The sequence below is a fragment of the Lampris incognitus genome, chromosome 20 (genome assembly GCF_029633865.1).
Source record: "Lampris incognitus isolate fLamInc1 chromosome 20, fLamInc1.hap2, whole genome shotgun sequence".
Taxonomy (NCBI): Eukaryota; Metazoa; Chordata; class Actinopteri; order Lampriformes; family Lampridae; genus Lampris; species Lampris incognitus.
Window position 1 is genome coordinate 2,720,658 of NC_079230.1, and position 14,974 is coordinate 2,735,631.

Below are 14,974 nucleotides of genomic sequence, written 5' to 3' on the forward strand. Positions count from 1 at the left end.
GCCAGGGTCACAAGGAAAGACACCTAACACAGTGAGCCAGGGTCACAAGGAAAGACACCTAACACAGTGAGCCAGGGTCACAAGGAAGGTCACCTAACACAGTGAGCCAGGGTCACAAGGAAAGACATCTAACACAGTGAGCCAGGGTCACAAGGAAGGTCACCTAACACAGTGAGCCAGGGTCACAAGGAAGGTCACCTAACACAGTGTGCCAGGGTCACAAGGAAGGTCACCTAACACAGTGAGCCAGGGTCACAAGGAAGGTCACCTAACACAGTGAGCCAGGGTCACAAGGAAGGTCACCTAACACAGTGAGCCAGGGTCACAAGGAAGGTCACCTAACACAGTGTGCCAGGGTCACAAGGAAGGTCACCTAACACAGTGAGCCAGGGTCACAAGGAAAGTCACCTAACACAGTGAGCCAGGGTCACAAGGAAAGACACCTAACACAGTGAGCCAGGGTCACAAGGAAGGTCACCTAACACAGTGAGCCAGGGTCACAAGGACAGTCACCTAACACAGTGAGCCAGGGTCACAAGGAAGGTCACCTAACACAGTGAGCCAGGGTCACAAGGAAAGACACCTAACACAGTGAGCCAGGGTCACAAGGAAAGTCACCTAACACAGTGAGCCAGGGTCACAAGGGAGGTCACCTAACACAGTGAGCCAGGGTCACAAGGAAGGTCACCTAACACAGTGAGCCAGGGTCACAAGGGAGGTCACCTAACACAGTGAGCCAGGGTCACAAGGATAGGTCTGCCAGCTGCTAGTGGATGCAGCAAAGACTGACAGGTGCAGTGTTCCCTCATCTCGGTTCAGCTGAATTTTCCAAATGTGAAATCAAACCAAGAATGATGAAAACAAACAAACAAACAAACAAACAAACAAACAGACAGATAGACAATCATGGTGTGTACTCAAACTGTTGACTGTAAAGAGGCCTAGAACGAGTCACTGTATGGTGGTTTATTGTGGTCTTGTTTTTGTGGTCTTATGAGTAAAAATAACCTATGGACTGCCTGCTTACAGGGACCACAACATCCTCATCCTCCTCATCATCTATGAACACTCAATGTGTTAATATGCTGTTGCTAGGAGACAAATGTCCATCTCTGTGATTGGCTGCCAGGCGACCTGATCTCTGATCAGTCATAAAAGAACATTGTTGAAAAATGTTCCTCATGGGATAGATTAGCGTGATTAGTGTGATTAGTGTGATTAGTGTGTGTGTGTTTATGCAATCTAAAGATCCTCTTAAGGGTTTGATTTGCATTCCAACTAGCTCAGAACTCTCTCTCTCTCTCTCTCTCTCTCTCTCTCTCTCTCTCTCTCTCTCTCTCTCTCTCTCTCTCTCTCTCTCTCTCTCTCTCTCTCTCTCTCTCTCTCTCTCTCACACACACACACACCACACGCGTGCGCACAAATACAAGAGCAGAACCCGATTGTTTGTTAATCTATTGTTATTAACTTGTCTATTCTGTGGTCATCATCATCATCATTCTAGTTATTGAGTTACTGTGAAAACATCTTGAAACCCAGAACTAGTTTGAAATCTGTATCGAGTTTGATACAGCCAGACTTTATTATGATAGAATCAGACTTTACTCTGGTAGAACCAAACATTACTCTCGTTGAACCAGATTCTACTATGATAGAACCAACATCTACTGTGATAGAACCAGACTCGTCAGCGATAGAACAAGACTTTATTATGATAGAATCAGACTTTACTCTGGTAGAACCAAACATTACTCTCATTGAACCAGATTCTGCTATGATAGAACCAACATCTACTGTGATAGAACCAGACTCGTCAGTGATAAAACAAGACTTTACTGTAATACAATCAGACTTTACGGTGATAGAACCAGACTTTATTATGATAGAATCAGACTTTATTCTGGTTGAACCAAACATTACTCTCATTGAACCAGATTCTACTATGATAGAACCAACATCTACTTTGATAGAACATGACTTCATTGTGATAGAACCAGACTTTACTCTGGTAGAACCAAACATTAATCTGGTAGAAACCAATTCTGCTGTGATAGAACCAGACTCTACTGTGATAGAACAAGACTTTACTGTAATACAATCAGACTTTACGGTGATAGAACCAGATTTTTTGGTGATAGAATCAGACTTTAATCTGACAGAACCAAATATTACTCTGGTAGAACTAGACTCTACTGTGATAGAGGGACTGTTGTCATGATAGTGACAGAGTTCCTGACAGAGTTCATCTTCAGAGCTATGGATTCTTGTGTTCCTGAAATATTTACTGGTAAATGTGGGCTGAATCACTGAGGGAATGGAAGTATTTAAATTACAGGCTCATTAAAACACCACAAAAAGATGGAGATCAGAAGGAGAACAACACTGGAAAGTCTACAGGTTTCCACTCGTCTGTCTTCAATACAGACTGTAGACTACAGACAGTCCTCGGGTTAGATCAGCGTGTGTCTGTGTGTGTGGATCAGTGTGTGTATAAGCATAGCGATATCCGTGTGTGTGTGTGTGTGTGTGTGTGTGTGTGTGTGTGTGTGTGTGTGTGTGTGTAGATATCAGCGTGTATCTCGTAGTGATCTCAGGAGGAGGTTCTCTTTCTCTAGTTGGGCATTTCTCTCTTGCAGGTCTCTGATCTGATGTCTCAGAAGCTCAACCTCTTCTCTGACTGCCAGCATCAGGTGGTTCTTTACCAAGTCCTACACACACACACACACACACACACACACACGAACACACAGGTCAGCTGAACGTAATGCACTCAGAGGAGATAGCAAAATGAGAAGAATCTGTCTTACCATGGCCTGTTCTATCTTGTTGTCAATGGCGATCAAACTGTTACTGGAACCACTGCACAGACAGAGAAACAGAGAGAGAGAGAGGGGAGGGGGGACTCAGAGAAAGATACTATATATATACACTACCGTTCAAAAGTTTGGGATCACCCAAACAATTTCGTGTTTTCCATGAAAAGTCACACTTATTCACCACCATATGTTGTGAAATGAATAGAAAATAGAGTCAAGACATTGACAAGGTTAGAAATAATGATTTGTATTTGAAATAAGATTTTTTTTACATCAAACTTTGCTTTCGTCAAAGAATCCTCCATTTGCAGCAATTACAGCATTGCAGACCTTTGGCATTCTAGCTGTTAATTTGTTGAGGTAATCTGGAGAAATTGCACCCCACGCTTCCAGAAGCAGCTCCCACAAGTTGGATTGGTTGGATGGGCACTTCTTTGAGCAGATTGAGTTTCTGGAGCATCACATTTGTGGGGTCAATTAAACGCTCAAAATGGCCAGAAAAAGAGAACTTTCATCTGAAACTCGACAGTCTATTCTTGTTCTTAGAAATGAAGGCTATTCCATGCGAGAAATTGCTAAGAAATTGAAGATTTCCTACACCGGTGTGTACTACTCCCTTCAGAGGACAGCACAAACAGGCTCTAACAGGTACTATTTAATGAAGATGCCAGTTGGGGACCTGTGAGGCGTCTGTTTCTCAAACTAGAGACTCTAATGTACTTATCTTCTTGCTCAGTTGTGCAACGCGGCCTCCCACTTCTTTTTCTACTCTGGTTAGAGCCTGTTTGTGCTGTCCTCTGAAGGGAGTAGTACACACCGGTGTAGGAAATCTTCAATTTCTTAGCAATTTCTCGCATGGAATAGCCTTCATTTCTAGGAACAAGAATAGACTGTCGAGTTTCAGATGAAAGTTCTCTTTTTCTGGCCATTTTGAGCGTTTAATTGACCCCACAAATGTGATGCTCCAGAAACTCAATCTGCTCAAAGAAGTGCCCATCCAACCAATCCAACTTGTGGGAGCTGCTTCTGGAAGCGTGGGGTGCAATTTCTCCAGATTACCTCAACAAATTAACAGCTAAAATGCCAAAGGTCTGCAATGCTGTAATTGCTGCAAATGGAGGATTCTTTGACGAAAGCAAAGTTTGATGTAAAAAAAATCTTATTTCAAATACAAATCATTATTTCTAACCTTGTCAATGTCTTGACTCTATTTTCTATTCATTTCACAACATATGGTGGTGAATAAGTGTGACTTTTCATGGAAAACACAAAATTGTTTGGGTGATCCCAAACTTTTGAACGGTAGTGTATATATATATATATATATATGTGTGTGTGTGTGTGTGTGTGTGTGTGTGTGTGTGTGTGTGTGTACTGTCTCCAGGATCTGCAGCGATGACATCGAGATGTCATTTGGACTGGACAAGTGCAGTCGAATGGTGACAAAAGAGGAAAGGTGGTGAGGACTGAAGGGGTTGGATTAGCAGATGGCAGGATAACAGACATACAGGAGCGTTACAAGTACCTGGGTATTCCACAGGCAAATGGAAACCACGAGGAGGCAGCAAGGAGGTCAGCTACAGCCAAATACTTCTGGAGAGTGAGGCAGATCCTGAGGAGCCAGCTCAGTGGGAAGAATAAGATCCAAGCCGTCAACACATATGCCCTACCAGTCATCAGATACCCAGCTGGAATAATAAACTGGCCAAGGGAGGAGATAAAGGCCACATATATCAGGACACAGAAACTCCTCACAATACACGGAGGGTTCTACCTGAAGTCCAGCAGCATGAGACTGTACGATAAGAGAGAAGATGGGGGCTGAGGGTTAGTGAGTGTCAGGGCCACTATCCAGGATTAAACAAGGAACATCCATGAGTACATCAGAAAGAGGGTCCCCCACGACGAACTGGTGAGTGAGTACCTCAGGCAGCAGAAGAAATAGAGCGGAGGAAGAAGAAGAGGAGGTATCATGGAAGATCAGGCCCCTCCACGGGATGTACCATCGACAGATAGAAGTCGTGGCTGATATTGAGAAATCCTACCAGTGGCTAGAAAAGGCTGGACTAAAGGACAGCACAGGGCACAGCACAGGCAGCACAACACAGGCACAGAAGCTCTGATCATAGCAGCACAAGAACAGGCACTGCTCAGCACCAGATCGGTTGAGGCAGGGGTCTACCACACCAGAAAAGACCCAAGATGCAGGCTGTGCAAAGATGCCCTTGAGACAGTCCAGCACCTAGTAGCAGGGTGTAAGATGCTAGCTGGGAAAGCGTACACTGAAAGGCATAACCAGGTGGCTGGGATAGTGTACAGGAACATCTGTACTGAAAACAGACTGGAAGTCCCCAAGTCCAAATGGGAGGAGACACCGCCAAAGGTGGTTGAGAATGTCAGAGCTAAGAGCCTGTGGGACTTCAAGTTCCAGACTGATAAGCAGGTGCTGGCTAACCAACCAGACATTGTGGTACTCGACAAGGAACAGAAGACAACAGTAGTGTTCGATGTAGCAATGCCAAGCGACGGCAACATCAGGAAGAAAGACCATGAGAAGCTAGAGAAATACCAAGGACTGAATGAAGAACTACATCACATGTGGCAGGTGAAATCCACAGTAGTCCCAGTGGTAATAGGAGCACTAGGGGCTGTGACCCCCAAACTGGGACAGTGGCTCCAGCAGATTCCAGGAACAAAATCTGAGGTCTCTGTCCAGAAGAGTGCAGTCCTAGGAACAGCCAAGATACTGCACAGAACCCTCAATCTCCTCTGGTAGAGGACACAAACTTGAGGAAGACACACACCACCCGAAAAAGAGTGAGAAGGGTATATATATATATATATATATATATATATATATATATATATATATCCTGGGTAGGTGAAGCTCGTTAGCTTTGTCGGGCAGTTCATCTAGGAGAAGGAAAACTCTGATTTCAAACCTCCACTGCCTTGCGGGTGTAATCTTCTACGTGAAAGGCTTTGTGAGAGAAAGACTGGTTAGAGACAGACTAGTTAGAGAGAAAACCAAGAGTCAGAGAAACAGATTATAGCGAGAGAGACAAGTTAGACAGACAGGTTACAGACAGACAGGTTAAAGAGAGCCACAAGTTAGATATAGACAGGTTGGAGAAATCACTTTAAAGTAGTGTAAGACTTTTGTTTTAAAAGGGGAGGGTGTGGGTGAGGATGTGGAGGATGATTTAAGAGCCACCTCCGGAACCCGTTGTCATGGTTACCTCTGACAGAAGAGCAGCAGTGACAGCAGGGCAGCTTCAGATTCCCGCCCCCTGGGAGGGGCTTTAAAACAGACTGGCCAATAACAGTGAGGCGAGGCAGGGAGGCTGCCAGTCAGGGCTTGTGTTCTGAAGTGAGCAGGGATTACTGGATGAGGAGGTGCTGGCAGCAGAATTTGGTTCACTGAGGTTGGCTGGGGTCGCGGTTCGGTTGAGCACTGAGGTCCAGGGTTGCTAAGGTTAGTTTCAGGGTTGGTGGGGTTGGCAGAGTTAGCAGGGTTTGCTTTAGGGTTAGTAGGGTTAAAGTCAATGTTAGGGTTGCTAAGGTTAGTTTCAGGGTTGGTGGGGTTGGCAGAGTCAGCAGGGTTTGCTTTAGGGTTAGTAGGGTTAAAGTCAATGTTAGGGTTGCTAAGGTTAGTTTCAGGGTTGGTGGGGTTGGCAGAGTTAGCAGGGTTTGCTTTAGGGTTAGTAGGGTTAAAGTCAATGTTAGGGTTGCTAAGGCTAGTTTCAGGGTTGGTGGGGTTGGCAGAGTCAGCAGGGTTTGCTTTAGGGTTAGTAGGGTTAAAGTCAATGTTAGGGTTGCTAAGGCTAGTTTCAGGGTTGGTGGGGATAGTTAAGTAAGTTTTAGTGTAAGTAGAGTTTGTTTTGGGGTTAGTAGGGTTAGTTTCAGGGATGGTGGAGTTGGCAGGGATCATAAGATTGGTTTTAGGGTTAGTAGAGTTAGCAGAGTGGATTGGGTCAAGTTTAGTCAGTTTAGTGGAGTTCACTTTAACTTGGGTTTTAGTTTTTAGGTCTTTAGAGCTGTGAGTCAATCTGTCAGTGATTGGCTGTGGAGGGTTCAAGGGCAGTGTTGAGGTTCCAACGGACGCTTTTGGTTTGTGGGTAAAAACAGGAAGTTGAGTTAGTGACCGCTGAATTTGGCCCTTCCTAGAAGGTGGAGGTTTGGGTTGAAGGGTTGTCCGAGTGCTGGGCCAAGATTCCCTGATCCTTGCATGACATTTGGCCTCTCTATGACCCCTCAACACAACAGGAAGTACCTCCCACTCACTCTCTGGTCTCTTAGCAACCACCTGAAGGGCTCTGTGAGGGGTGGGCGGGGTCAGAGGTGGGCGGGAGGGACGCTGGAGCAGGTGAGAAAGGGTGGGATTAGGAGAAGGGACAGAAGGAGGCAGAGGAGGAGGAGGTCTGGGATGTTGTCCGCTCTCAAAGACAGAGACCATCTTCTTTACACTTCCAAACATGACTGACCAACCAGCCAATCCTGTGATCAGCCAATCCTTACACTGCAAACCAAGCTGTTGTTAGGCTACTTCCTGTGTTCCACAAATCTCCAAGACAGACTGCCGCTGGGTTAATTCCTGTAGTTAGCCAATCAGAGAGCTCCCAGTTGGAATTTGGTTTTGTAGTGCAGAGGAGAAATACTGAGTTCAGTAGCAAGGGATGTTGGCAGGTCAGAGGTCATCTCTCATTAGTAAACAAAAATTAAAAACTGAAAAGATTCAAATGAAAAACGTTGGTAGCTTGATGGAAGACCAGAGTCCAATTTCAGACAAAGTCCAGTGGGTCCAGAGCCTGATCATCACACTGTGAACCTGTCTGACTCCAGAGAGAGAGAGCGATAGCAGAATAACGTGGGACTCCCTCTCTCCCCGGTCATCTCTTCCCACGCGCTCAGTCTCTTCATTCTGATTGGCTGAAACTTGACACTATCATTCCAACCCGCCCACATACTCTGTCAGCCAATGAGAGCTCAGCACTGGAATTCTCCTCCCTCCCACTCTGCAACCACAACACACACTGAGGAGGTCCTGACACTGTGTGTGTGTGTGTGTGTGTGTGTGTGTGTGTGTGTGTGTGTGTGTGTGTGTGTGTGTGTGTGTGTGTGTGAGACCAATCAGAGACATGCAGACATACAAACAGATAGATAGGTAAAATCTATTCTGTTATTGTTCTTTAAGTGGTAAAAATGAATTGGTACCAATGGTACACAAGGGGGGTCCGGGTGGCGTAGCGGTCTATTCCGTTGCCTACCAACACCGGGATCGTCGGTTTGAATCCCCGTGTTACCTCCAGCTTGGTCGGGCGTCCCTACAGACACAGTTGGTCGTGTCTGTGGGTGGGAAGCTGGATGTGGGTATGTGTCCTGGTCGCTGCACTAGCGCCTCCTCTGGTCGGTCGGGGTGCCTGTTCAGGGGGGAGGGGGAACTGGGGGGAATAACGTGATCCTCCCATGCGCTACGCCCCCCTGGTGAAACACCTCACTGTCAGGTGAGAAGAAGCAGCTGGTGACTCCGCATGTATGGGAGGAGGCATGTGGTAGTCTGCAGCCCTCCCTGGATCAGCAGAGGGGGTGGAGCAGAGACCGGGGCGGCTCAGAGGAGGTGCAGCAGAGACCGGGACAGCTCAGAGGGGGCGGAGCAGAGACTGGGACGGCTCAGAGGAGGTGCAGCAGAGACCGGGACGGCTCAGAGGAGGTGCAGCAGAGACCAAGACGGCTCAGAGGGGGCGGAGCAGAGACTGGGACGGCTCAGAGGAGGTGCAGCAGAGACCAAGACGGCTCAGAGGGGGCGGAGCAGAGACCGGGACGGCTCAGAGGGGGTGCAGCAGAGACCGGGACGGCTCAGAGGAGGTGCAGCAGAGACAGGGACGGCTCAGAGGAGGTGCAGCAGAGACCGGGACGGCTCAGAGGAGGTGCAGCAGAGACAGGGACGGCTCAGAGGGGGTGCAGCAGAGACCGGGACGGCTCAGAGGGGGTGCAGCAGAGACCAAGACGGCTCAGAGGGGGCGGAGCAGAGACCGGGACGGCTCAGAGGGGGTGCAGCAGAGACCAAGACGGCTCAGAGGGGGTGCAGCAGAGACCGGGATGGCTCAGAGGAGGTGCAGCAGAGACCAAGACGGCTCAGAGGAGGTGCAGCAGAGACAGGGACGGCTCAGAGGGGGTGCAGCAGAGACCAAGACGGCTCAGAGGGGGTGCAGCAGAGACCGGGACGGCTCAGAGGAGGTGCAGCAGAGACCAGGACGGCTCAGAGGGGGTGCAGCAGAGACCGGGATGGCTCAGAGGAGGTGCAGCAGAGACCGGGACGGCTCAGAGGGGGTGCAGCAGAGACCGGGATGGCTCAGAGGGGGTGCAGCAGAGACCGGGATGGCTCAGAGGAGGTGCAGCAGAGACCGGGACGGCTCAGAGGGGGTGCAGCAGAGACCGGGATGGCTCAGAGGAGGTGCAGCAGAGACCGGGATGGCTCAGAGGAGGTGCAGCAGAGACCGGGACGGCTCGGAAGAGTGGGGTGATTGGCCAAGTAGAATTGGGGAGAAAAGGGGAAGTGGTAGAAAATGGTCCACAAGGTGCAACATGTTTTGGGATGGTGTGTCCTTGTGTCCTTTGTGTTAAGGCAGAAAGAGCCAGTGCACAAGAATTTCATTGCATTCTACTTAATAGAGTCGATAATAAAGTTGGACTTGACCTGGAACGTGGTTTATTCAGGGTTCAAACTTAAATAGACACAACACACGCACACTTTTCAGGTCAGCTGATAGTCAGACAAGCAAAAAATAGATGTGCTGTGTGTGTGGGTGTAGCATGGCGTTATGGCATGTCTTCCAGCTCTGTGAGAGTGTGTGAGTGTGTGTGTGTGTGTGTGTGTGTGTGTGTGTGTGTGTGTACCGGGTCTATTTATGTGAGACTCAGCGGCTGAACACAACGTGTTAAATCAAGATGGCGCCAGCAGACCGGCAGATTAAAGACCTCCACGTGGTTCTGCTCAATGTGAACGAGGATGTCGGTAGATTTCACATCGTCGCCTGCTTGTGAGTGTTTCCTAGAGTCCAGAACAGGAAGTGAAGACAGACTGAGGCCCCGCCCACCTGCCACCCGGCAGACCACAACACACACAGCTGACCTGGCTGGACAGTAGGTTGTATGTACTGTGGTCTGTGTGGTTTGCAGTGCGTTGTATGGCGTATGCAGTATGTAACATCCAACATGGAGGACAGCGCAGGTCCAGCTGAACCGCGTTACCGTTCTCCAAACCAGTTCACCATCCAGACACACACACACACACACACACACACACACACTTATATATATACATATATATATATATATATATATATATATATATATATATATATATATATATATATATATGGCGTTTACCTGGCGTCCCCTGCCAGGTGGAAGATGGTACGGTCCAGGCTGAAGGCTGAGTGAGTGTGGAGGGGGATCAGACCGAACTGGAAAGTTCCATCTGCAGAACAGGAACTACCAGGAGAACTAGGCTGGGACTGAGAGGCCCTCAGAACAGACTGGAGACAGAGACAGACAGACAGACAGACAGACAGACAGACAGACAGACAGACACAGACACACACACAGAGAGGCAGAGAGGGGGAGGGGGAGAGAGAGACAGACAGACAGACAGGCAGACAAACAGACAGACAGACACACAGAGAGAGGGGGAGAGAGAGACACAGACAGACACACACACACAGAGAGGCAGACAGAGAGGGAGAGAGAGAGAGAGAGAGACAGACAGACTGACAGACAGAGGGAGAGAGAGCACACACATTAGAAGCATATGTATATCTTTGGGTGTTTGTTGCACTAACATGTGTGTTCAGTTGTGTAGATGTATGTGTGTGTGTGTGTGTGTGTGTGTTTGTTTTCATACCCTTCCAGCAGCATCCAGATCCAATCGCAGAGGACGTGGGAGGTTTCGTGGGCGCAGTGAGGGGTGAGGGGGGGCGGAGTCACGATACTGTGCTTCCATTGGCTGTTTGGAGTCCAGCAGGCGCAGACTGATTGGCTCCCGGTGTGTAGGAGAAGGCGGGTCGCTGTGCAGTAGGAGGGGCCTAATTCCTCCAATCTCCTCCCCCTCTCCTCTGATTGGCTGAGCAAGTAGGTTGGCGGTCTTCTTAGAGTGCATGTGATGCCCTGTCCCTCTGACAGCATGCATGTGGACACCAGTACCTCTCCTATTTCTTTCTAGACCAATCATCTCTAGAGATTCCAGGGAGTGGGCGTGTCTCATGCTGTCCATCACCCTTCTAAACCCCATCCCTTCCTCTCTTTCTAGGAAGTCTGTGCAGGTCCATCGCCCACGGCGATAAGGCTCACCTCGTCCACCAGCCAAGCGCACCACTCTGAATCTGGAAGATCCCGCCCCGTGTCCTGGGGCCTCCTGGGAGACAAACTTCCTTGAAAGGGAAGGTGTGGTCGGCTGGGAGAGGCTTCCCTGAGGGCTGGAAGCTGATTGGACAATGGTCAGAGGGCTGGCAGCTGATTGGTTTGCAGAAGTTTCTGAATACTCTGACGTCACACTGGTGATCTGAAATCCACTCCTCCTTTTACCGACACTCATCTTCTCTCTCCCTCTTCCTCTCTCTCCCTCTTCCTCTCTCAAACACACACACAAACCTCCAGGCTGTCTGTGTGTCTTTCTGTCCCTCTGTCTGTCTCTGTTCGGCTGTTTCCCTGTCTCTTTATGTCCCTCTGTATGTTGGTCAACCTCTCCTCTGTCAGTTCTTCTTCCAGCATTCCTCTCCCTCTTTTCCCGCTGGCTGCTGCTCTTCTCTCTCTCTCTCTCTCTCTCTCTCTCTCTCTCTCTCTTTCTCTTTCTTACAGGGAGTGGTCCAGTCCGCAGCTCCCAGCCTATTGCACAACCAGATCTGACTTGTGTTGTGTGTATATGGATGTGTGTGTGTGTGTGTGTGTGTGTGTGAGATAGAGGGAGGGAGAGAGAGAGAGAGAGAGAGAGAGAGAGATCAGGTTCTGCAGGCTTTCTAACTTGTTATGTTATATACAAGAATTGTAGTGCATGAAGGTCTGTCTGTCTCTGTCTTTCTATCTGTCAACCCATCCAGGTTTCATGGCAGTCCAACAGTCCAACAGACAGGCCTCAGACTGACTCAGGTGTAGAGAGAGAGACAGTCTGTCTGTCTGTCTGACTGACTGTCCATCTATCTGACTGACTGTGTGTCTTTCGGACTGTCTGTCTTGCTAACTGTCTGTCCGTCTGTCTGACTGACTGTCTGTCGGTCTGTGTCTGTCTGTCTGACTGCCATGAACCCTGTGGAGTCGGGCTGAGGCCTGTCTCTCTCTCTCTAGACAGGAGAGAGAGAAACAGAGAGACAGAGACTGTCTCTCTCTCTATATGTGAGACAGGCCTCAGCCCGACTGGGAGAGGAAGAGTCTCTGTCTCTCTCTCTTTCTGTCTCTCTCTCTACACGTGAGACAGGCCTCAGCCCGACTGAGAGAGGAAGAGTCTCTGTCTCTCTCTCTTTCTGTATCTCTCTCTACACGTGAGACAGGCCTCAGCCCGACTGAGCGAGGAAGAGTCTCTGTCTCTCTCTCTTTCTGTCTCTCTCTCTACACGTGAGACAGGCCTCAGCCCGACTGAGAGAGGAAGAGTCTCTGTCTCTCTCTCATTCTGTCTCTCTCTCTACATGAGACAGGCCTCCGCCCGACTGAGAGAGGAAGATCTCTGTCTCTCTCTCTTTCTGTCTCTCTCTCTACATGTGAGACAGGCCTCAGCCCGACTGAGAGAGGAAGAGTCTCTGTCTCTCTCTCTACATGTGAGACAGGCCTCCGCCCGACTGAGAGAGGAAGAGTCTCTGTCTCTCTCTTATTCTGTCTCTCTCTCTACATGTGAGACAGGCCTCAGCCCGACTGAGAGAGGAAGAGTCTGTCTCTCTTTCTGTCTCTCTCTCTACACGTGAGAAGGGCCTCAGCCCGACTGAGAGAGGAAGAGTCTCTGTCTCTCTCTCTTTCTGTCTCTCTCTCTACACGTGAGACAGGCCTCAGCCCGACTGAGAGAGGAAGAGTCTCTGTCTCTCTCTCTTTCTGTCTCTCTCTCTACACGTGAGACAGGCCTCAGCCCGACTGAGAGAGGAAGAGTCTCTGTCTCTCTCTCATTCTGTCTCTCTCTCTACACGTGAGACAGGCCTCAGCCCGACTGAGAGAGGAAGAGTCTCTGTCTCGCTCTCATTTTGTCTATCTCTCTACACGTGAGACAGGCCTCAGCCCGACTGAGAGAAGAATAGTCTCTGTCTCTCTCTCTCTTTCTGTCTCTCTCTCTACACGTGAGACAGGCCTCAGCCCGACTGAGAGAGGAAGAGTCTCTGTCTCTCTCTCTTTCTGTCTCTCTCTCTACACGTGAGACAGGCCTCAGCCCGACTGAAAGAGGAAGAGTCTCTGTCTCTCTCTCTTTCTGTCTCTCTCTGTACACGTGAGACAGGCTTCAGCCCGACTGAGAGAGGAAGAGTCTCTGTCTCTCTCTCTTTCTGTCTCTCTCTCTACACGTGAGACAGGCCTCAGCCCGACTGAGAGAGGAAGAGTCTCTGCCTCTCTCTCTTTCTGTCTATCTCTCTACACGTGAGACAGGCCTCAGCCCGACTGAGAGAGGAAGAGTCTCTGCCTCTCTCTCTTTCTGTCTCTCTCTCTACACGTGAGACAGGCCTCAGCCCGACTGAGAGAGGAAGAGTCTCTGTCTCTCTCTCTTTCTGTCTCTCTCTCTACACGTGAGACAGGCCTCAGCCCGACTGAAAGAGGAAGAGTCTCTGTCTCTCTCTCTTTCTGTCTCTCTCTGTACACGTGAGACAGGCTTCAGCCCGACTGAGAGAGGAAGAGTCTCTGTCTCTCTCTCTTTCTGTCTCTCTCTCTACACGTGAGACAGGCCTCAGCCGACTGAGAGAGGAAGAGTCTCTGTCTCGCTCTCATTCTGTCTCTCTCTCTACACGTGAGACAGGCCTCAGCCCGACTGAGAGAGGAAGAGTCTCTGTCTCTCTCTCTTTCTGTCTCTCTCTCTACACGTGAGACAGGCCTCAGCCCGACTGAGAGAGGAAGAGTCTCTGTCTCTCTCTCATTCTGTCTTTCTCTCTCCACACGTGAGACAGGCCTCAGCCCGACTGAGAGAGGAAGAGTCTCTGCCTCTCTCTCTTTCTGTCTATCTCTCTACACGTGAGACAGGCCTCAGCCCGACTGAGAGAGGAAGAGTCTCTGCCTCTCTCTCTTTCTGTCTCTCTCTCTACACGTGAGACAGGCCTCAGCCCGACTGAGAGAGGAAGAGTCTCTGTCTCTCTCTCTTTCTGTCTCTCTCTCTACACGTGAGACAGGCCTCAGCCCGACTGAAAGAGGAAGAGTCTCTGTCTCTCTCTCTTTCTGTCTCTCTCTGTACACGTGAGACAGGCCTCAGCCCGACTGAGAGAGGAAGAGTCTCTGTCTCTCTCTCTTTCTGTCTCTCTCTCTACACGTGAGACAGGCCTCAGCCGACTGAGAGAGGAAGAGTCTCTGTCTCGCTCTCATTCTGTCTCTCTCTCTACACGTGAGACAGGCCTCAGCCCGACTGAGAGAGGAAGAGTCTCTGTCTCTCTCTCTTTCTGTCTCTCTCTCTACACGTGAGACAGGCCTCAGCCCGACTGAGAGAGGAACAGTCTCTGTCTCTCTCTCTTTCTGTCTCTCTCTCTACACGTGAGACAGGCCTCAGCCCGACTGAGAGAGGAAGAGTCTCTGTCTCTCTCTCATTCTGTCTTTCTCTCTCCACACGTGAGACAGGCCTCAGCCCGACTGAGAGAGGAAGAGTCTCTGTCTCTCTCTCTCTTTCTGTCTCTCTCTCTACATGAGACAGGCCTCCGCCCGACTGAGAGAGGAAGATCTCTGTCTCTCTCTCTTTCTGTCTCTCTCTCTACATGTGAGACAGGCCTCAGCCCGACTGAGAGAGGAAGAGTCTCTGTCTCTCTCTCTACATGTGAGACAGGCCTCCGCCCGACTGAGAGAGGAAGAGTCTCTGTCTCTCTCTTATTCTGTCTCTCTCTCTACATGTGAGACAGGCCTCAGCCCGACTGAGAGAGGAAGAGTCTCTGTCTCTCTTTCTGTCTCTCTCTCTACACGTGAGAAGGGCCTCAGCCCGACTGAGAGAGGAAGAGTCT

The 14,974-nt window shown here is 49.5% G+C and overlaps 1 protein-coding gene across 3 annotated transcripts in view; it reads right to left on the bottom strand.

Moving 5' to 3' along the window:
• Positions 1-1,563: 1,563 nt before the first annotated feature.
• Positions 1,564-14,974, bottom strand: part of zgc:153012 (uncharacterized protein LOC777626 homolog) — a 14,987-nt gene continuing 1,576 nt past the window's right edge. Inside the window, exons 2-5 of one of the 3 annotated variants that reach the window (XM_056300678.1) lie at positions 10,720-11,716; positions 10,206-10,354; positions 2,808-2,859; positions 1,564-2,708 (exon numbers count right to left, since the gene is read on the bottom strand). In XM_056300678.1, the coding sequence (XP_056156653.1) occupies positions 2,568-2,708; positions 2,808-2,859; positions 10,206-10,354; positions 10,720-11,409 (1,032 nt within the window). In that variant the 5' untranslated portion in view covers positions 11,410-11,716 and the 3' untranslated portion in view covers positions 1,564-2,567. Of the gene's footprint in view, positions 2,709-2,807; positions 2,860-10,205; positions 10,355-10,719; positions 11,721-14,974 lie in introns of all 3 variants that reach the window. The other 2 variants (XM_056300679.1, XM_056300680.1) reach the window with 2 other exon arrangements.